Below are 22,479 nucleotides of genomic sequence, written 5' to 3'. Positions count from 1 at the left end.
AAATTAATTTCAGGATCTTCATTTTACGGTTAATTTCTTGGGCATTTAGGGTGAAGGGGGTGCTCACCTAATAGGTGAGTCCCCTCTCTTACGCCAAACCAATCCTCGTGTGCCACGTCAACTCCCCTCTTAAACTCCCCTAACACCCTAAATTGATGGCGGCACTCCCCTCTTAGGTGAATTGTTTAAAAAAAAAAAAAAAAAAAAAAGAAAAGCATTGATTGGACAAGGCCTCTCTCTCTCCTCCCTCTCTCCTCGGTGAGCCGCCACCGTTTCTCTCACCTCTCTCTTGGTCACCGCATGGTTGGCGGTGTATACCCGCTCGGCGAAACACCTCCCCGATGGGGTTTTCGGTGTGCACCCCGACCCCCCTAAGCTATGGACTAGGAAATAAATAAATAAGAAATTTATTTTTTTAGTCTTTTAAATAATTTAACATAACATACTAGGAAATAAATAAGAAATTTATGTTTTTAAATAATTTAACATAACATTACTGTTAAAAAGGTGGCATGGACTTGAGCAACAGTGTAAAAAGGAAGTCTTTTCGTGTTCGATGTAGTCTCGGTGGTGGTGTTGTGGTTTATCATTCTTTAGAGTTGGAATAAATTTCGTAAGCGTGTTAGAATGAATATCCATGGGTCGAAACCAGGGGCGGATCTACATGAACCCATAAAATTTCGGTTTCAAATTTTTACTAGAGTAGTATATATAGAAAATTCTAAATGAACCCATAAAAGAAATTTTGGTTAAACCCATTAACAAAATTGATAGATGGGTGACTGGTTAAGCCCGCCCAGTTTCAACCTAGTTATTGCTAGTTCGACTCCTGCGGTGTTTGATTTTTTGAAGTTTTTTTTTTTTTTTTTAAATCTAAAACAGGCCTAAGATTTAACATTATACCAACGTCCCATTCCCCATTTTTCCTGAAACTCGCACATCAGCCCTATTCCCTTAATCTCTTCGACCCTCTCAGTACCAAATCTCTCATCCTTTACATTTTTACTTTACAAGGTTTTTATTTTACCATGAATGATTAAATTCATGAACATACTTGTTAGGTTTCTATTTGTAGGATCGTTATACGACCTGACGAGTCGATCAGAAGAGTGCTCAGATTGAATCAGAGGCGGAATTCTTCAGTCTTTGTTTAGCTTGATTTCACTAATTTGTCTCTGTTTATTTCACTTATTAACAATTTACAAGCTCTGGAGACGTTTCGGCAGGGCTTCGCCGTTAGACAACACAACTGCTGCTTAGTTTCGCTTCAAATGACCCCTATATATAGGACATCTGGTTTCGCTTATGTGTACATGACACATAAGCGGAACCTTTACAATGACTGAAAAGTGAAACCTCCACTATGTCCCTATAAGCGAAACTATTACTAAATCATGATTTCTCAATTTCCGTGCATGATACAAACAACCCTAACCTAAGACTCGAACTAAGATGTAGTCGACAGACAACTGCACCAACATTATTTTACCATGAGTCAATAAATTCATGAACATACTTGTTTGAACTTGTGATTTGGGGGTGGATTGAACAAAGTTGGGTCTTTCTATATTTTATTGAGAGTATGCATACAAGCTGCTCGATGATATGTCTGAATAAGAATTGCATGATTATACAATACAAACTTGTGATTGAGATGACAGTTGAGTTGAAGTAATCAATGGCTATGATAAAACGTTATTCCCATTCTTATTGATTTTGCAAATTGAATTGAAGTAGATGTTATTTCCATATGGTTAAATTACATGCGTTATTTGCTTAAAAAATGATTGAAACAAAGCAGCCCTGGTGAATAAATAGGAACCAAGGACTGACCATTTGTATTATGTCGGCCCGGTTTCGATTAATTTTCGGTCTTGTTTTCGAGTAATTTCGGGTCGGACCGAAGTCTGTTAACCCCTAATTGTATAGTATTTTTATTTTTTAGTATGTGATGAATTTTACCCGACCCAAACCGTCGAACCGACCCGGATTTTTTACATCCGGTCCTATGATATTAGAGTATCTAAAAACAATGAACCCATTAGAAAAAAATCTTGGATCCGTCACTGGTCGAAACCCTATGGATACTGACGGTTAAGTTAATTTACTAACTACACAAGAGGTATTAAGGCTGACATCTTTGTTTTTTAACGGCTAGAAAGGCTGATAGGGAAGAATAGCCATTGGATTAAAGGTGTAGAAAGGGGACGATTGATACAAAGATGATGCAAGAAGTGGCAAACTCATACTTGGATTAGTATATGCAAAATGGCAATTGGCAATAGTTCAGTAAAAAAGGACATGCTACGTTTGGAGTTATGGACCATAAGGGGACCCGGGGCGTTTTACCCCGTGAAGAAGTAATATAACGAGTTATACAAAACAAAACACCACCACCACTAGTGTTTATCACGCGTCATAATTATCACGCGTGAAGAAGTGTTGGGTGATGAGGGAAATTGTTAGTTGTGAGGGATGTTGGGTGTGGTGGTAAGTGATGGACATTTCCACTAAAATCCATCACTACTGATGGAATAATAATGCTTGATGATATGGCGGAATTTGATTGGAAGTTGTGAGTGAGTGATGAGTGATAACCACCCCTACCCCCTAAGCAGTGGTTGAAAAGTTCTCAAATGTGACAACTTACAAACGCCATAGATGGTCTGAGCTAACTGTTGGATTCGATTTAGAGCCCCTGATCCAAAGTCAAAGACTTTCCCCAGATTTTAGTGATATTCAGTTATTTTCTTTAATACCCAAAAAAGTGAATGTTTGGTTTCACAAATTCACACGTTTGTTTATGAAATTGCTTTTATTAATAGCCGATTTCAGTTTATTTGCGCAACCTGATGGATACTCACCCTATAGAAGGGAGGCAGATATAATAATTTCAATTATAGCCAGGGGTCTTACTGGAAGTAACCTCTTTATTCCTACGGGATAGAGGTAAGGCTATTTACATCTTACCCTCCCCAAACCCTATCTTAACTTTGTTATCGGTAAGATTTAATTAGCACGATGATGATGATGATAATGAGTTATCAATTTTATTTGTTTCGGCTCTTCTATATCAATGAAGCTAAACCCTGATACACCAATTATAAATAGACATGTGCCCACCGAACCAAATTAAGAATATAGATTCTATCAACCTTGTTACACCTTATCTAAAGTATTGTTTAGTTAAAGTAGATGATTTCATCTTAATATAGATTATTGTTTTGTTAGCCTAAATCGTGTCCATTTTTTTCATGAGCTCAGTATGTCATTACATTAAATGTTTGAAAAACTATATTGTTGGAATGATAAATAGCTTCTCTAAATCAAAAGATTTAGCATGTATGTACCATTTAGAGTATGCATTGAACATTTGAGTAATTTAATCATTTTAGTCCGTTCGACCCGTTTTAACTTAACTAAAACCGACAATGTTGACTGTTCTAAAATACACGTCTAAAACACCAACCAACTAAATTTTTAGTTAATGGGACGAAACCAGACCTGGCAAAACGGGTGGGTCGGGTCGGGTCGGGTGACGGGTCAAAATGGGTTCAGGTCAAAACAGGTTCGGGTCAAAACGGGTCAATTAAAGAAAGGGTCATTTTGGTTCGGGTCGGAACGGGTTCGGGTTGAAATGGGTCCGGGTCAGAACGGGTTTCGGGTTGAAACGGGTCCAGGTAAGAACGGGTTTCGGGTCAGTTTGGGTTGGGTCGGTTTAAAAAAAAATGACTTTTTCTACAAAAAGAAACATATCACTTTGATCCAAAAGTGATATGTTTATAAAAAACTATGTTCAAAGAATCAGACATGATACAGAGCTTGCAGGTAGACAACCATGGAACTAATATTCCGGTGAACCTGTTCGGGCACTTTTCCGGCGAACCTGTTGTTGCTTATATCAAGCTCGAAAATGATCTTCAAGTTCGGAGAATATTTTGGGATTGTTCCGCAAAACCTGTTCGAATTTATGTGATATGACGCCATATCAGTAAGCAATTTAAGCTCCTCCGGTAGCTACCTGCAACGGCGCAGGTCAATTCCGGCGACTATTCTTTCGGACCAACTATCTAGTTCATAGCGCAAAACACTCCGGCATATGCCAGATACGACCCAATCAACTGTCAAATTTTAGGATCTGAGAGTCTGAGAGAATCGGTAGAAAGCAAAAGTCGGTGATTTTTCTAAGCCTTCATCTCGTCTGCAATGTGTCGAAGGGGATGACAAACCAGCTGGAAGATGATCACCCCAATTGTAGAATGATGATCGATTGTAGAATGAAAAATAGCTTTGAATCTCAAAAGAATCAAGCACGCTCTGTTTCAGCAACCCGTTGAAACCCTATTTCTTTCTTATCCACCCATCATAACCCGTGTGAAAAGTCCCAAGCCAACCCGCTTTGACCCGTTGATTTTTTTAGACTTTTTTATTTAACCCAAATAGACCCGCTAAACTCTTTTTTATGACCCAAATGAGCCCATCAATAAAATAAAAAATACCCATACAGACCCAGAAAAGGGAGCTCGGGTTCAATTTGCCAGGTCTAGTCGAAACTGAAACCTCCAAAACAATATTGCCGATATCCTATACCCACCTACAAACTGTATTCATTAGATCCAAAACAGCATAATTGAAAACAGGAACTATAAATTAAAACCTAAGTTTTTAGTCACTTTTCCCGCTTTACGATGTTTGCTCGTTGATACAGATTCTGGACTGCATGCATGATCCTATTCTCATTAACTACTAAGTAAAGAAAACTACCAACCAATAAGAAACTTCGGTCATCAAATTCACCAGTCCAAAGATCAAAGAAGCATTACGTCAAACAACCTAATACCAATGTTAATTATGCTAATCGAATAAAAGCCAGGATTTCAAACTAGACAACGAAACATAACGATGGCATCAATGCTGCACTTTTGGAATAATAATAACAATGTCATATTATTTAATAAATCACACCTTTTAAACTTCTGGTGAATCATCCTCCCACTGTTGACTCGAGTCCCAGAAGCTCAAGTTCAATTCAATTAGTCACAAATATGTCTTTAATGTGTTCGGGAGCATGTTACTTGCTTAGGTGGCATGAACCGCTGACAAACGCGCTCCTGCTCACTGTAAAACTTAAACAGCACTCCACCAAACAGGTTCCACAACATTCTCTGTTCAGACGTAAAATGTGAACACGTATAAACTGATTAGTTTTAACGGTGTTGAATACCCTCTCAAAAAACACTTCCCATTTAAAATTACACATGTTCATTATCATTACCATAAAACCTTGATCTTTTGTATTTACTGAACAGTATTTTGATATTTGACAAAATGGCATGAAATTAAATGTCGTGGAAAAGAAACGAAACAAAATCAAATATTAAGTTTGAATCTATAAATTACTAGGTTTAGATATCCAAAATAAAAGATTAACTGTTCTTTGAAAGTTGAAACCGAGGGTGTACGAATGAATAAAAGGGATGTTTTGGCCACGTCAACTTGGCTATTATATATATATAGTTAACGAATAACGATAAATAGTAACTTTATTTTTTAAATAATATATAGCTTTTTATTATTTTTTATTTAATATATTAATAATTATATTATAATAATTTATTATTATATTTACTTTTAAAAACATATCTTTAATTTTTTTCTTTTTTTTAAATCATATATTTCCTATACCAATTTTTTAATAATTTTTTTCTTTTTCTAGAACATATATTAATTTATCAAATAATTTGATACTTCTTTAATAATTTACGTTTATAACTTTTTTCTAAAAATTTAAATACGTATTTGTGCTTTACTTTTTCCCTCGACATTCCATTATAAGTTTTGTTAAAAACGAAGTTGTACTCAATATAATTATTTATTTGATATCATAAAACGGTACAATGATATAAATACATCGTTCTAATGGTTTGACTTTCTAAACAACATGTTTTATTTTCAAATGATGTTTATTTTAAACTGTCATTTGCTCGGTTTCGCCGCAACGCGCGACGTAAAAAAACTAGTTTTATATAAGAGCAGGGTTTTAGTCCATACCTTCCAGAGCTCCGTGTCGACAGTAACATTTGCACTATATTTAAGCATGAGAGACAACTGAAGCTCACAATTGGTCAAATATAACAATGAAACGGTATGATTGGAAGAGAACAAATGGCATCCACCTGCATAGGTATATAATTATATATTGTTATAGTACTAATCTTAACGATCATGCGTCCAATCAACAATTAGTTCAATCAAATTTAATGGCAAGATATGATTCAATTCAAGATCATTATTAGTTTAGTGTTCTAAAGCTTGAAAAACATGTTTGAAGCCTTAAGAGACTAGACTGTGGTAAGCTTTAAATTAGTATGCCACATCTAAAAGTAGTTTGCATGAGTAAACCGTTTGGTACGAATTGTGGAAATGCAAATAAAAAAAAAGGTTTAACAGTCTTACCACCTATATTTGTAATGGTAATTGATGAGGCTAATGTAGAGAACTTACTCTTTAAACAAAAAGATCAATCAAGGAACTTCATAAGCGGAAAAACTCATCAATGTGTGATCGAAGATATACGCCCTAAAAATTCCAATCGAAAAAAAAAAAAATGAAGGAGGATAAGGAAACTATTCTAGCAGGAAAAAAAACTAAGATCATTTTGTAGCATGCTTACGACTTACGAGTCACGTGATTAATTACTACAAACTGAAAATATGAATCGAGCATATATACCAGATTGGAAAGAAAATCAGCATCACTATGATATTGCATAAGCAAAGATGTTATTGGCTGCAAAAATAGAAAATGAAAAGGAAATCAATAGAAATATAAACAAACCAGCACTCAAAAAGGTGACAATAGAGATGAAAAAAGAATTGAATATCATAGATTCGTTTTAACAAAGGTACCTTGTCCAAGCAACAACATTGCATTTGCAGATAAGGGAATAATTTCTTGAATCTTTTCACTTGTAAATATCACTTGAGTGGCTGGCCAAAAACCAAAAATTCAGAACCGTCATAAAGGATACCAACGCTTTACAACATTCAAAGCAATGCAACTCGATTGATCTAACTAAAATCAATATCAAAGGTCCCGATATGCATACTGTTTAAACACACAGCAGCCGGCCCTAAGCCCAACCCGTTTAGCGATTTCTTAATCACGAAGTTATTATTTCTAGATTAGTCTCTCTATATATGACATGTACTTGTAATCAAAATAATCACTCAATAAAGAATAACCCTAGTTGCCAATCATGAACGTAGGCCGGCTTAGACTGAACCACGTTATATCTTGTATTGTTTATTGCTTTCGGCTGTGTGTTCGTGTGTGCTTAATCCTAACATCCTTGTTATGATAACTATGGTGTAGTAAGAGAATAAATCTGTACTAAAAGCACCACCTTCCAAATTTATGATTGTTACAAGGATAAACGATATAAGAGAATAAATCTGTACTATAACAAAAGAAGCATAATTATGATTATTACAAGGATCAACGATATAAGAGAATAAATCATTACTAAAAACACCACACTACAATATCTTTACCATAAGAATGACGTTAAGTCATTAAGTTATGTTTGTACCTAAGTCATTCAGTATAATACTTCAGGCAATAAGTCGATAACTGAATGAACAACTAGCGAACAAACTATACATATATATATACACACACTATAAAGGGTTAAAAAAGCCGATGAAATCTATCAACAAAAGCTGCGAAACTCAGTTGACAAATTCTGAGAAAGATCCTTTTTAAAAGTTCTGCGAAACTCAGTTGACAATACCTGAGCGTTGAATCTTTTCTTCAATGTCCTTGGTGTCATTTTCATTGGCAGTAGAATCCGTCGTATCAGATACAATTATGGCATGTATAGTATAGTGTCCATCTGATACCCAAACAGTTTGAGGACCTGCATATTAGGAAGAATTATGTACTAGAATACCATAATGTCACCATTTCAATCACTTTTGAACAACAATCAAAGCTGCATCAAATGTTGCATCAAGGATAACAAGTAAAACCAACATACTTGTAGAATCGTCAGGAAAAACCGCTAGATTTTGAACTTTCATGGTGAGAGTCAACTTCTTCATCTCATGAACTGATTCCGACCCAGAGACATGAGACAACGATAGCAGGTACAGTTCTCCAACAGAGTCCAAAATCAGAAACTTATTATGACCTAAAAACTGGATGGAAATCGCCTTTATTGACATCTCCAATGGTACTTTTGAGGATTTGTAATCCTCAAACCCTTTGCTCTTAAATGGCACAAATCGAACACCACCTTCTTGAGAGCTTTGTCTCATTTTCACAGGCTTCAACTTTGCTGTCAGTATACAATGTATCAGCAGGCAGCATCATAGTTTTTAATGGCGAATACCCGTAAATAGTAACAAGCTACCTATACGCTACGTAGCGATTGCGATGAGATGGCGAGCGCTACTTGATGTTTAGCAGTAATGTATTAGATTTTTTTTTTTTTTTTAAAAATTAGGTTTTATTCCCGAATTTAAGGTATATTTATGCAATTGGTGAAAAACTGAAAATTACAGCTGTTTGGTTGATTAAAATGCCTAAAAATTCGGTTTTTAGTAATTTATTTTAAAAAGAAAAAAACCCTTATTGTCACTATTTCACGCTATTCAGCGATAAACATCATATAGCGATGATCCAGCCCTACGCTATTTGCTATAGCGCTCGATATCATCGTTATTAACAACTATGGGCAGCATTTATTAATCTTCTCAATCAACCATGATAAAACACATTTAAATCATCTATTATAATGTATGATCCTACGTTAATAGCTACAGGAATTCTGAATTCATAACCCTAAACTACAAGAAAATCAATCAGAGAATAACAGAACTGTAACTGATTAACCGTAAATACATTATTAACTTACCAGAATTATCATAATGTTTCCCAATCTTCTCTTCCAAATTACCATTAACTTTCCAAGATTTCGCATACAATACCGAGCCCCCATTGCTTCCCAGCATTATACCATTCTCCAAATTAAACTTCTGAACCTTCGGTTTATCCGATTTCTTGATCCGACCCTTAACAAGAGGCCTCAATGGCAAAACCCTAACTCCATTCACCTCCCCCAAAATCAAAAACCCTATATCAACACTGATCGAAAAAACCGGCAAATCGCAATCAATCACCGCAGTTTTCATCAACTTCACCACATCTCCCTCCATAACCTTCACCGCGAAAACCCTAACTTTCCGGTCTGAAACAGAGTACATCGCGAACACATTAATCGAAGCCGCTAGCTTAACCGAAACACCGTGATTAACCCTAACCAAAACACCGAATTTCCTCTCATCGAAATCCAAATCACTCTGATTGCATATAACCCTAACCCTAGAGAATTGATTGTCCGTACGAAGCATATAAAATCGTAGAAGTATCGAGCTTCCGGCGAGGTGCGGAGAGGCGACAAGGAAGATTACACGAACGGTGTCGTTACGGCGGAGGCGGAGGAAGGCGGCAGCGGAGGACGGGGGAGAAACGACGGCGGCGGTGGTGGTGGCGGAGTGGAGAGGAGGAGGAGAGAGAGGGGAGATGCGAGGATAGAGAGAGAAAGAGGAGTCGGAGTGCATGAGAGCAAGAGAGAGAGAGGTAGGGTCGTAGAGGATGGAAGAGACGGTGACGGAAGGTGGCGGAGAAAGGCGGAGCTGCCGTGCAACAACCATGAGATTTGGAAACGGAGCCACCAGTAAAGTAACGGAGTGCGACGGGGAGTTAGCGGTAAAGTAACGTCATTAGAAAGTCAACTAATGGTCTTGAGAGGGTTTGGTTTTGGTTTTGAACCGAATTACTCGCCGGCAGTTTAGTGTTGGGAACACGAACGAAAATATATTAATCCAAGATATTTTTGTCTATATGGGGAGGAGACCCCCATTTGTTATTTTCACTATACCTCCTTTTAAGTTTTAGGCTTTTCAACTTTCTACCCCAGTTTAGAAAATTTAGTGGTGCAAACGAGCAAGGCTCAAGCTCGATCGTTGGTAGTTTCTTAAGCTTCAGCTTGGCTCGTCTTTTATATATTAATTAATATATTGAATAAAAATAGTATAAATAATAAACGCGCTTAGGCTCGCGAGCTCGATAAATGAAGTTCGGGCTCGTTTACTAACCAAGCTTATTTTATGGGTTCAAACTCAGCTCGTAAACATGTTTACATAAGCTCGGCTTGGCTTGGCTCGGCTCGTTTACTAGACAACTTTATATAAGGAGTAAATATTATTAAATATTAATAAAAATTAATATTACGCTAAGGCTCGATAAGGCTTGACAAGCCTGACGAGCTTCACATGCCAGGCTCCAGCTCGAACTCGATAAATAAACGAACTTTATTTTAGGCTCAAGCTTAGCTCGGCTCGTTTCGAGCTTTTTTACGAGCCGCCCAGCTTATTTACACTCATAAAATCTGTTGAGTTTCGATGCCATCATACATTCCTACTTGTTTTTTTTTTCCAGTTTGATTGTGTTAGAAGCGTCCAAATCATGATTCACTTCGATTCGGTTTTTACCCCTAAACATAACCATAACCGATAGCTTGAGTTATGTGTTATATTTAATCCTGACCGAATGTCACACCCCAACCGATGGCGGAATCATCGGGGCGCGGCACTGAGCGAAACAGATTGTCCAGAAGTTTCCACAACAACTATAATATAAATTCAGTTTAAGTGACACGTCCCATACCGTGTCCCAAATAAATAGCAAGTTATTACAGAAAGCAACTAGGCAAGTAATTCCGTTCTGACAACTCAGATTTAATTATTACAGACAAATGTTTATTGTTTCTAGACTCCCTAGTCTTGATTTCATCACCATACACCTACGCATCCTAGCAGCTTAAACGCCTGTCACATACGTTAAAATAAAGTCAATACATATAATGTAAAGGTGAGCACACAAGTTTAGTAATAGCATATAGAGTTCGAATAGTTTACGCATAACCAGCACGTACACAGATAGCAATGATGCATGTAAATTATCGACATGGACCTATCAATACCAGTGACTGCGGGTTGACTGTCTGAGAGAGTTCGCAATACATGATCACCACCGTAAATCATGCAAGTTGATTGTCCTTAACAACCCCCGTGTGAACGGGCGCTGAATCCAAACTATAGTACTACGTTGCTAAGGCAGGTAGACAGCCTTCCACGTGTAAACATAATAACAAGCATACATTTAATCACGTAATACATGCAATCGGTTAGCGTTCAAATAGTTTGAATAGTGTGTTCAATTGTGAATTTGATAAGTAACGTATGTAACACCCAAAAGTGCTAAAGCAAAAAGGGTTCGAGTATACTCATAGTGATTGATTGTGGATTGAAGGGAGCGCTGAGAGTAAGATTAGCCTGAATAGTTCGATATCAAAACGATAAGTAACGCGGAAAAGTAAGCAAGCATGCATGGATCGAATAGGCTGGTCGATCGAACGGCAGGTTCGATCGGACGGCTTGTTCGATCGGCTGGTATATCCGATTGGACAGTCCCGTTCGATCGGCCGGTTGGCTCGATCGGCTGAACCATTCGAGTGGATTGTTTCTTCCTCTAGTGTGTTTGTGTTAGAGGATTTGAACTTTTGAAGTTTTTGTTGCAGTATTTGAGAACACTGAAGTGTCCCTACCTTTCAAGTCGGTCGATCGAGCGGTTCGCCCGATCGGCTAGCTCACTCGACCGGCTAGCTCACTCGATCGGCTAGGAGTTTCAGGATTGGTCCTCAACTGAATGTCACTCGATCGAATAGTCTGTTCGATCGGCTGGCATTCTCTACTACGAACAAGTTGTGAAAATGATTAAGTGTTGAAGCATAGTATCTCATGATCCGAACAGTAATGTTTACCCATCGAGTGACCCATTCGATTGAACATTACTTTGTCAATACTATACTTCAAAAGTTTGGAAGTGTAGGACCATGTGCTAGCCGATCGGCTGGCCCGGTCGATCGGCTGGCATGTCCGATCGGCTGGGCTGTTCGAACAGCCTAGCCGTTCGGCCAACGTTTCTGACCTGGTCGGCTTTTCGTCTAACACTTGGTTGTTTGTTCATTTGTCATTCTTTCAAGGTAGCTTGACAACGTGTTGAACTATGATAACCTTCGTTCCTACTTGTTCCCTGGCTCGAACAGGAATCACCCAAGTCCGGCCGGTTGAACGGTTCGGAATGTCGGTGTAGAGTTTAACTCGAAATCGGTGAACCTTGCTCATAGAACCCGAATCTTGAACCTTTTAATCTATTTGAATGATTAGTTAGCCGGTTCAAGCTCCGTTTCTATCGGTTTGAAAGCATTGAGTGTAAAAGAGTTGAAAGAAAGTTGGAAATCCTTCTTTCAATCCTTCACATCATGAAAAATGTTTAGACCTATGATGGATCTTAACTTGTTTATGTGGAAATCGGTTAGATCTAAGCTAATCATAGTGGAATGAGGCCAAAACATGATGTTCTTCAAGAACACCATGATGACATCACCCAAGAACACTTAGATCTTGGTGATTTCATGGTTAGAATCCAAGTTTTGAAAGATAGAAAGGTGTAGAATCAAGTAATGATTAAGAACGTACAAGAATTAGAGTGAAAACTTACCAGGATTGAGAGAAATCTGAGAAAAGGTGAAGAAGATAGTTGGTTCGGTCAGAGCTTTCCAAAAATGGAAGGTATGACAATGACAGCCCTATTTATAGGCTTCCAAAAGAGGAAAGTGGCAGCCGATCGGCTGGGAGATCCGATCGAGTGGGCTACTCGATCGGCTGGCAAGGTGCTAGCCGATCGGCTGGCCTGTTCGATCAGGATGCTTCCTGTTCGATCCGCCACGCACTTCGAGTATTTTGCGACGATTTTCGACGTTTCGATTTCGATGGACGATGATACGGGTACGATAGAGTTCCTAGTCAAATTACATTTAATCCCAACTACTATATCTAACATACAATCTTCTATAAGTCACGTTTCGATGTCGGTTTCGATTGAGTTCGATTGCTTTTCGAGTTTCGATTCGATTTTCGATTGATTTGCTTGAATACCACACTAGACATAAGATAACCACGCACAAGTAACACATAAGGCACACACACACGTATAATAACACCAAAATTTGCATGATTCGAGTCTCGAGTTCGATTGATTGTTAGATAGGTTTGATTACTGATTAGTTATCTTTATCGCTTTGTTACTTCCTATCATTCACAGTCGTAGATCGGTTCGCGTTAAAACACATTCGATTACTTCGGTTCTTGCTGATTACAACACTTACTCCACATAATACAACTGAAATATAAAATCGACTATCTATTGTCAAAGAAAGTCAAAGTTGACTTGGACTTTGACTTTGACTTTGAAATTCGAAAACACGGGGTGTTACAGCCTCCCCTTGTTTAGGGAATTTCGTCCCGAAATTAGGCTCGAAGGCTACACGACACCATGACTTACCAATTTGATGCTTCAGATCTATTTATTTAAACAACTGCGGGTACTTGGCCTTCATGTCGCTTTCGAGTTCCCAAGTGAACTCCGCGCCTCGTTTGCCTTCCCATCGGACCTTCACGATCGGGATGCGAGAGCGCCTGAGCTGCTTGGTTTGGCGATCCATGATTTCGACAGGCTTTTCCACGAAGTGTAACGTTTCGTTGACCTGAAGATCGTCGATTGGTACGATTAGATCATGATCAGCAAGGCATTTTCGGAGGTTAGAGACGTGGAAAGTCGGGTGGACGTTACTGAGTTCCTCCGGTAATTCGAGTCTGTAGGCGACTTTTCCGATTCTTTCCAGAATCCTAAAAGGTCCAACATATCGAGGCGCTAGTTTCCCTTTCTTGCCGAATCGGACTACACCCTTCCAAGGTGATACCTTTAGGAGTACGTAGTCACCAACTTCAAATTCAAGGGGCTTGCGTCTTTTATCGGCGTAACTTTTCTGTCTGTTCCGAGCTTTTACCAAGTTTTCTCTTATCTGGTGGATTTTGTCAGTCGTTTCTTGCAGAATCTCGGGACCGGTTAGTTGCGAGTGACCGATCTCGTGCCACACAATAGGCGATCGACATCTTCTACCATACAAAGCCTCGAAAGGTGCCATCTGGATGCTGGCATGATAGCTGTTATTGTACGAGAATTCCACCAATGGCAGGTGTTTGTTCCAACTTCCACCAAAATCTATAACACACGCTCGGAGCATGTCTTTCAGAGTACGGATCGTTCTTTCAGTCTGTCCGTCGGTTTGAGGGTGGAATGCGGTACTCAGATTAAGCGACGTACCAAGGGCCGCTTGAAATGTTTCCCACAATCGCGAAGTGAACCGAGCGTCACGATCTGAAATGATGTCACGAGGCGTACCATGATTACGAATGATCTCGTCGGTGTAGATTTCGGCTAGTCGTTCCACCTTGTAGTCCTCTCGTATAGGCAAAAAGTGGGCTGACTTCGTTAGACGATCAACTATGACCCAAATACTGTCGTGACCTGATGGCGTGGGCGGGAGCTTCATTATGAAATCCATAGCTATACTCTCCCACTTCCATATAGGTATCGGCGGTTGTTCGAGTAAGCCAGAAGGTCTTTGATGTTCAGCCTTGACTCGTGCACAAGTTAAACAGCTTCCAACGTACAGAGCGATATCCCTTTTCATACCCGGCCACCAGTACTTATAACGAAGGTCCTGGTACATCTTATCTGCACCGGGATGAATATAATATCGGGACTTATGGGCTTCGTTCATGATAATCTTTCGCAAATCGGTCCGCTTAGGGATCCAAATTCGGTCCAGATAATAGAATATCCCATCTGGTTTGCTTACTAACTGAGCTCCATCATGATAGATCCTTTCTCTCTTCAATGTACGCTCGTTAAAGCAAGCATGTTGAGCTTCTCGGATGAGGGTTTCGAGGTTGTGCTGTGCTTGGATGTTTCGAGTACTGAGCACGTAACTCTTTCTGCTAAGAGCGTCAGCAACCACATTCGCCTTGCCTAGGTGATAACGAATCTCACAGTCGTAATCATTGAGAAGTTCTACCCATCGGCGTTGACGCATATTAAGCTCTCTCTGATTAAAGATGTGTTTTAAACTCCTGTGATCAGTGTAGATTGTACACTTAGTGCCATACAGGTAGTATCGCCAAAACTTCAATGCAAAGACAACCGCGCCTAGCTCGAGGTCATGGGTTGTATAGTTTTTCTCGTGGATCTTGAGCTGACGAGATGCGTAGGCTATAATCTTGTCTCGCTGCATGAGAACACAGCCGAGACCAAGGTTAGAAGCATCACAGTAGACAATGAAGTTGTCGCTTCCGTCGGGCAGTGTAAGAATCGGTGCGTTGCACAACATATGTTTAAGGGTTTGAAAGGCAGTCTCTTGTGCGTTTCCCCACACAAAAGGCTTGTCCTTGTGGGTAAGAGCGGTAAGCGGCACAGCGATCTTGGAGAATCCTTCGATGAATCGTCGATAATAGCCCGCTAGTCCGAGAAAAGAACGAACTTCTGACGGGTTCTTAGGCGTAATCCAGCTTTTGATAGCTTCAATCTTCGCAGGATCGACATGGATACCCCGACTATTCACTATGTGACCCAGAAACTGAACCTCCTCCAACCAGAATTCGCACTTAGAGAATTTGGCATAGAGTTGGTTCCCCTGAAGTAACTCGAGAACCAAACGTAGATGTTGCGCGTGTTCGGCTTTCGATTTGGAATAGATCAAGACATCGTCGATAAACACGATGACGAAACGGTCAAGATAAGGCTTACACACACGATTCATGAGATCCATGAAAACTACGGGTGCGTTGGTTAAACCAAAGGGCATGACAACAAATTCGTAATGGCCATAACGGGTTCGAAAAGCAGTTTTAGGAATGTCTTCTTCTTGAATCCGCAACTGATGGTATCCTGAACGTAGATCGATCTTAGAAAAACATGCTGCACCTTGTAGCTGATCAAACAAATCGTCAATTCGTGGCATAGGGTATCGGTTCTTGATGGTTAGCTTATTCAATTCCCGATAGTCGATGCACATCCGGAACGACCCGTCCTTCTTTTTGACGAAAAGGACTGGTGCGCCCCATGGAGAGGTGCTTGGGCGAATAAAGCCTTTTTCGAGTAATTCCTGGAGTTGGTTCGAGAGTTCCCGCATTTCGGATGGAGCGAGTCGATAAGGGGCTTTGGCAACGGGGTTAGCTACAGGAATGAGGTCGATACGAAAGTCGATATCACGACTTGGCGGTAGTCCGGGAAGATCATCAGGGAACACCTGAGGAAATTCACGAACCACTGGAACATCTTTGACTTCAACTTTCTTTTTCTTTCCCTTCTCCGCTACTACGATGTTGGCCAAGAAGGCTCGGTATTCCTTGCGGAGATACTTGCTGGCTTGAATACACGACATAAGCTTAAGACCTTTCGACGTGGTTTCACCGTATACACATAGGAGATCACCATTCGCGAGCGAGAATCGAATCATCTTTTCAAAGCACACAACTTCAGCATGGTTTTCACGAAGAAAGTCCATGCCGATTATGACATCAAAACTTCCAAGTTGCATCGGAATAAGGTCGATCGGAAAGATGTGATTGTTGAGTTCGAGAGTACAATCACGGAGTACTGAGTTAACGGCAATAGTTCTCCCTGTAGCAACTTCGACTTCGAATGACGAGGATAGATAAGAGCGCTTACGACTAAGGAGCTTCTCGAATTCAAATGACACAAAGCAGTTATCGGCTCCAGTATCAAACAAACATGATGCATAAATACCATTCACAAGGAACGTACCATTAACCACGTTGTTATCCGCCTGAGCCTGGCGGGCATTGAGGTTGAAAGTTCGGGCATGGGCTGCTTGCTGCTGCTGCTGAGGCTGCTGTTGTTGCTGTTGCTGCTGGGGCTCTTGCTTGACTACCCTGTTCGGGCATCTGTTGGCAAAGTGGTTAGGGTCACCACATGCAAAGCAGACTCGAGCATTGACTGCTGGTGCTGGAGCTGCTGGCTGACCCTGAGGGGCGGGGAGTAGAGCTTGGTTGACAGTAGCTTGAGCTGGGGCTTGTCGGGGACCATAGCGGCAGTTCGCAGTGAAATGACCGTAGAGGTTGCAGTGAGCGCAAAAACGACAAGCTAGACCCACTGGATGATGATACGAACATGTCGGGCAGAGTGGGTGAGGTCCTGTGTATGCACGCTTCGCTGGCGGTGCATTGATCACTGGAGCTGAGCGCTGGTGGTGCTGCTGTTGAGCTGGTATAGATTGTAGGGGAGCAGCGGTGGTTGCGGCAGCACAGCTCTTGTTGCTGGAGCTGTTGTTGTTCTTCTTCTTCTTCCTTCTTGAAGACTTGGAGGATTGAGCAGATGAGTCGGTGGGTGTTGCAGTGGCTTGATGCAGCGACTTGGTTTGCTTATCCCAGAAACCAGACTTGACTCGCTTATCGTTGATCTCAGCGGCGAGTAGGTAGGTTTCTTCGATCGTTGCTAGCTTGGCGGCGTGAACAAAATCGGCTACACAGTCGGGTAGGGCTCGGATATACTTCTTGATGGCTTGATCGGAGGTCTTGACTTGATCAGGACAGATGATGCTAAGCTGCTTGAAGCGAGCAGTGAGAGCAGCGTTGTCTCCATCCTTCTGCTTGATTCCCAGAACTCGTCCTCCAGCTTTTGGCGCTCATGAGGAGCGCAGAATTCTTCGATCATAATCGCTTTCAACTCCTTCCATGATAGCCCGTAAGCTGCATCATTTTCGCGCTTGTTTCGTTCGGCCGTCCACCAGTCTAGGGCACGGGACTGGAAGACGCCTGTAGCATTGAGTGTGCGGAGATGCTTAGGACATCCGCTCTGGCGCAGAGTGAATTCGACCGAGTCGAACCAGTGAAACATGGCTGTCGGACCATCTTCGCCAGTAAACTCCTTTGGCCCGCATGCTTTGAACTGCTTGAAGCTGAAAGCAGCCTTGCTTGAATCCTTAGGGATTTCAGCTCGTGATTCTTCAGACGACTTGCTGGCGTTTTCATACACCTCACTCACAGCTTTCGCCACAGTTTTGGAGATGATAGCAGCGAGACGTCTGTCCCTCTTTTCCTGGCAGGTAAGTGGGGCTCGGGGTCGGGATCCAGACGACGACATGGTCTGCATTAGACATCGTCACGAGTCTCAACACAACGAAATCGAATCTCTCCCCACACGTCTACTACTATCTAAAGCTTAGAATCACGTCGAAACACATATCACGTAAACACATATGCACAAATCACAGATGCACGTAAGCACAGAAGCACATAAGCACAGAGTCACATAAACACGTAACCATTTAATCACAGAAGCAGTAATATCACGTAATTCCCCTATAAGCACATATAGTTTTCTGACTGCCTCAAGATCCTAACATTCAAAGCTTGCGTGTCGTTCGAATATCGTATCTAATAACATAGTATAATATAGTCTAACTTAATCGTATAGCTTAACATAGTATGATACCGTCTAGATTTGCGATAACTGGGTGTCGATCTAAGATAGAACAGCAATTGCGAGTCATGTGTGTCGATTGAAATGGTAGCAAGATCAAATAACATCACAAAACGGAGAAAGTACACATAAACATATAAAATTTCAACTAGCCATCAGAGTACGCGGTTGCGGCTCTCAGAATCGAAACACATAAAATCGAGAGATAGATTGTCTGCGGCTACTAGACATCGACTAACCAAGGCAACTCGACTATTCACAGTAGACTTGTCATCACTTCCGACTCTAGCGGTTGTGTTTCTGCCTCGATTCTTGGGCATTCCACACGCGCCTCCTAGGTCATACTTGTGAGTTCGGGTCGTTGGAGTCCATCGAAGCCTTGGTGAGACAAATAAAATTCCAGAACAAACTGCCAAGGTAAGGGTTTCACCCCTTGGCTCAGCAATTTCTTCCTTGTTTTTAATAAAATGAGGTTACTCGTCAAAATATGGATTTCACTCCTGATTTGGCATAACCTCCTTGGTTTGTTGGTGAAAATAATAAGATGAGCATGAATAAACAAATAGAATTGGCATAAGTCAGGCAGCTTGGTCAGGAGTTTGCGGCTTTCACACCTATTCACAACTAAATCTACTGACTTTATTTGAGAATCCGAGTGCAGTAATAGTGGGGGGATTGCAAAATAAGCACATAAACTGGGTCTGATGGTTCCTAAATATAGTCTAGGTCTCTAAGACAGCGACCCGGACTAGGTCGTGTCTGCCTAATTTCCCTATAGTTATGGCTCTGATACCAATCTGTCACACCCCAACCGATGGCGGAATCATCGGGGCGCGACACTGAGTGAAACAGATTGTCCAGAAGTTTCCACAACAACTATAATATAAATTCAGTTTAAGTGACACGTCCCATACCGTGTCCCAAATAAATAACAAGTTATTACAGAAAGCAACTAGGCAAGTAATTCCGTTCCGACAACTCAGATTTAATTATTACAGACAAATGTTTATTGTTTCTAGACTCGCTAGTCTTGATTTCATCACCATACACCTACGCATCCTAGCAGCTTAAACGCCTGTCACATACGTTAAAATAAAGTCAATACATATAATGTAAAGGTGAGCACACAAGTTTAGTAATAGCATATAGAGTTCGAATAGTTTACGCATAACCAGCACGTACGCAGATAGCAATGATGCATGTAAATTATCGACATGGACCTATCAATACCAGTGACTGCGGGTTGACTGTCCGAGACAGTTCGCAATACATGATCACCACCGTAAATCATGCAAGTTGATTGTCCTTAACAACCCCCGTGTGAACGGGCGCTGAGTCCAAACTATAGTACTACGTTGCTAAGGCAGGTAGACAGCCTTCCACGTGTAAACATAATAACAAGCATACATTCAATCACGTAATACATGCAATCGGTTAGCGTTCAAATAGTTTGAATAGTGTGTTCAATTGTGAATTTGATAAGTAACGTATGTAACACCCAAAAGTGCTAAAGCAAAAAGGGTTCGAGTATACTCACAGTGATTGATTGTGGATTGAAGGGAGCGCTGAGAGTAAGATTAGCCTGAATAGTTCGATATCATAACGATAAGTAACGCGGAAAAGTAAGCAAGCATGAATGGATCGAATAGGCTGGTCGATCGAACGGCAGGTTCGATCGGACGGCCTGTTCGATCGGCTGGTATATCCGATTGGACAGTCCCGTTCGATCGGCCGGTTGGCTCGATCGGCTGAACCATTCGAGTGGATTGTTTCTTCCTCCAGTGTGTTTGTGTTAGAGGATTTGAACTTTTGAAGTTTTTGTTGCAGTATTTGAGAACACTGAAGTGTCCCTACCTTTCAAGTCGGTCGATCGAGCGGTTCGCTCGATCGGCTAGCTCACTCGACCGGCTAGCTCACTCGACCGGCTAGCTCACTCGATCGACTAGGAGTTTCAGGATTGGTCCTCAACTGAATGTCACTCGATCGAATAGTCTGTTCGATCGGCTGGCATTCTCTACTACGAACAAGTTGTGAAAACGATTAAGTGTTGAAGCATAGTATCTCATGATCCGAGCAGTAATGTTTACCCATCGAGTGACCCATTCGATTGAACATTACTTCGTCAATACTATACTTCAAAAGTTTGGAAGTGTAGGACCATGTGCTAGCCGATCGGCTGGCCCGGTCGATCGGCTGGCATGTCCGATCGGCTGGGCTGTTCGAACAGCCTAGCCGTTTGGCCAACGTTTCTGACCTGGTCGGCTTTTCGTCTAACACTTGGTTATTTGTTCACGTGTTATTCTTTCAAGGTAGCTTGACAACGTGTTGAACTACGATAACCTTCGTTCCTACTTGTTCCCTGGCTCGAACAGGAATCACCCAAGTCCGGCCGGTTGAACGGTTCGGAATGTCGGTGTAGAGTTTAACTCGAAATCGGTGAACCTTGCTCATAGAACCCGAATCTTGAACCTTTTAATCTATTTGAATGATTAGTTAGCCGGTTCAAGCTCCGTTTCTATCGGTTTGAAAGCATTGAGTGTAAAAGAGTTGAAAGAAAGTTGGAAATCCTTCTTTCAATCCTTCACATCATGAAAAATGTTTAGACCTATGATGGATCTTAACTTGTTTATGTGGAAATCGGGGTTAGATCTAAGCTAATCATAGTGGAATGAGGCCAAAACATGATGTTCTTCAAGAACACCATGATGACATCACCCAAGAACACTTAGATCTTGGTGATTTCATGGTTAGAATCCAAGTTTTGAAAGATAGAAAGGTGTAGAATCAAGTAATGATTAAGAACGTACACAAATTAGAGTGAAAACTTACCAGGATTGAGAGAAATCTGAGAAAAGGTGAAGAAGATAGTTGGTTCGGTCAGAGCTTTCCAAAAATGGAAGGTATGACAATGACAGCCCTATTTATAGGCTTCCAAAAGAGGAAAGTGGCAGCCGATCGGCTGGGAGATCCGATCGAGTGGGCTGCTCGATCGGCTGGCAAGGTGCTAGCCGATCGGCTGGCCTGTTCGATCAGGATGCTTCCTGTTCGATCCGCCACGCACTTCGAGTATTTTGCGACGATTTTCGACGTTTCGATTTCGATGGACGATGATACGGGTACGATAGAGTTCCTAGTCAAATTACATTTAATCCCAACTACTATATCTAACATACAATCTTCTATAAGTCACGTTTCGATGTCGGTTTCGATTGAGTTCGATTGCTTTTCGAGTTTCGATTCGATTTTCGATTGATTTGCTTGAATACCACACCAGACATAAGGTAACCACGCACAAGTAACACAAAAGGCACACAGACACGTATAATAACACCAAAATTTGCATGATTCGAGTCTCGAGTTTGATTGATTGTTAGATCGGTTTGATTACTGATTAGTATCTTTATCGCTTTGTTACTTCCTATCATTCACAGTCGTAGATCGGTTCGCGTTAAAACACATTCGATTACTTCGGTTCTTGCTGATTACAACACTTACTCCACATAATACAACTGAAATATAAAATCGACTATCTACAGTCAAAGAAAGTCAAAGTTGACTTGGACTTTGACTTTGACTTTGACATTCGAAAACACGGGGTGTTACACCGAACTTCGGTTGTGAAGCTTAGGGATGAGCTTGGTACCTAAAATACCCGGTATGTACCGACTTGGTATCAGTACGGACCAGTATTTGAAGGTAACTAACGGTACTAAATACGCGACATGTTGGTACCGAAAATCGAGCTGGTTTGGGAAATTATGCACCGATACCCGGTACCATTTGCTCAGCCCTAATGAAGCTTGGTTGTGGTTTAGTTTTACTTAATTTCAGTTAATCTATTTTTTTTGTCCCATGTTTCCATTTTGAACGTCTTGAACTAAAATTAAAGCTAAATGAATATGGCTCGGGTTGTATCTATTGATACATTTTGTCATGTTTTTTTTTATTTATTTTATAAGGGGAAAAGTCAAATAGAAAGTTCAGTTTTGATAGGAATGATAGAAAGCA

General features: G+C 40.8%; 1 protein-coding gene across 3 annotated transcripts; it reads right to left on the bottom strand.

Moving 5' to 3' along the window:
* Positions 1 to 4,771: 4,771 nt before the first annotated feature.
* LOC110908788 lies at positions 4,772 to 9,883 on the bottom strand. 3 transcript variants are annotated; one of them, XM_022153766.2, is made up of 8 exons: positions 8,918 to 9,883; positions 8,039 to 8,338; positions 7,793 to 7,918; positions 6,909 to 6,989; positions 6,681 to 6,789; positions 6,505 to 6,579; positions 6,052 to 6,176; positions 4,772 to 5,165 (listed from the first exon to the last, which is right to left on the bottom strand). In XM_022153766.2, exons 1-5 carry the CDS (start codon positions 9,714 to 9,716, stop codon positions 6,758 to 6,760), a joined length of 1,338 nt encoding a protein of 445 aa, XP_022009458.1. In that variant the 5' UTR covers positions 9,717 to 9,883; the 3' UTR covers positions 4,772 to 5,165; positions 6,052 to 6,176; positions 6,505 to 6,579; positions 6,681 to 6,757. The 3 variants fall into 3 exon arrangements, with proteins under 3 accessions (XP_022009458.1, XP_022009457.1, XP_022009459.1); XM_022153765.2 differs by having other exon boundaries at positions 6,733 to 6,789; XM_022153767.2 differs by lacking the exon at positions 6,505 to 6,579 and having other exon boundaries at positions 6,733 to 6,789.
* Positions 9,884 to 22,479: the final 12,596 nt, after the last annotated feature.

This window comes from Helianthus annuus, chromosome 9 (genome assembly GCF_002127325.2).
Source record: "Helianthus annuus cultivar XRQ/B chromosome 9, HanXRQr2.0-SUNRISE, whole genome shotgun sequence".
NCBI lineage: Eukaryota > Viridiplantae > Streptophyta > Magnoliopsida > Asterales > Asteraceae > Helianthus > Helianthus annuus.
Note: the sequence above shows the minus strand (reverse complement) of the source record. Positions and strands in the feature narration are given on the sequence as shown.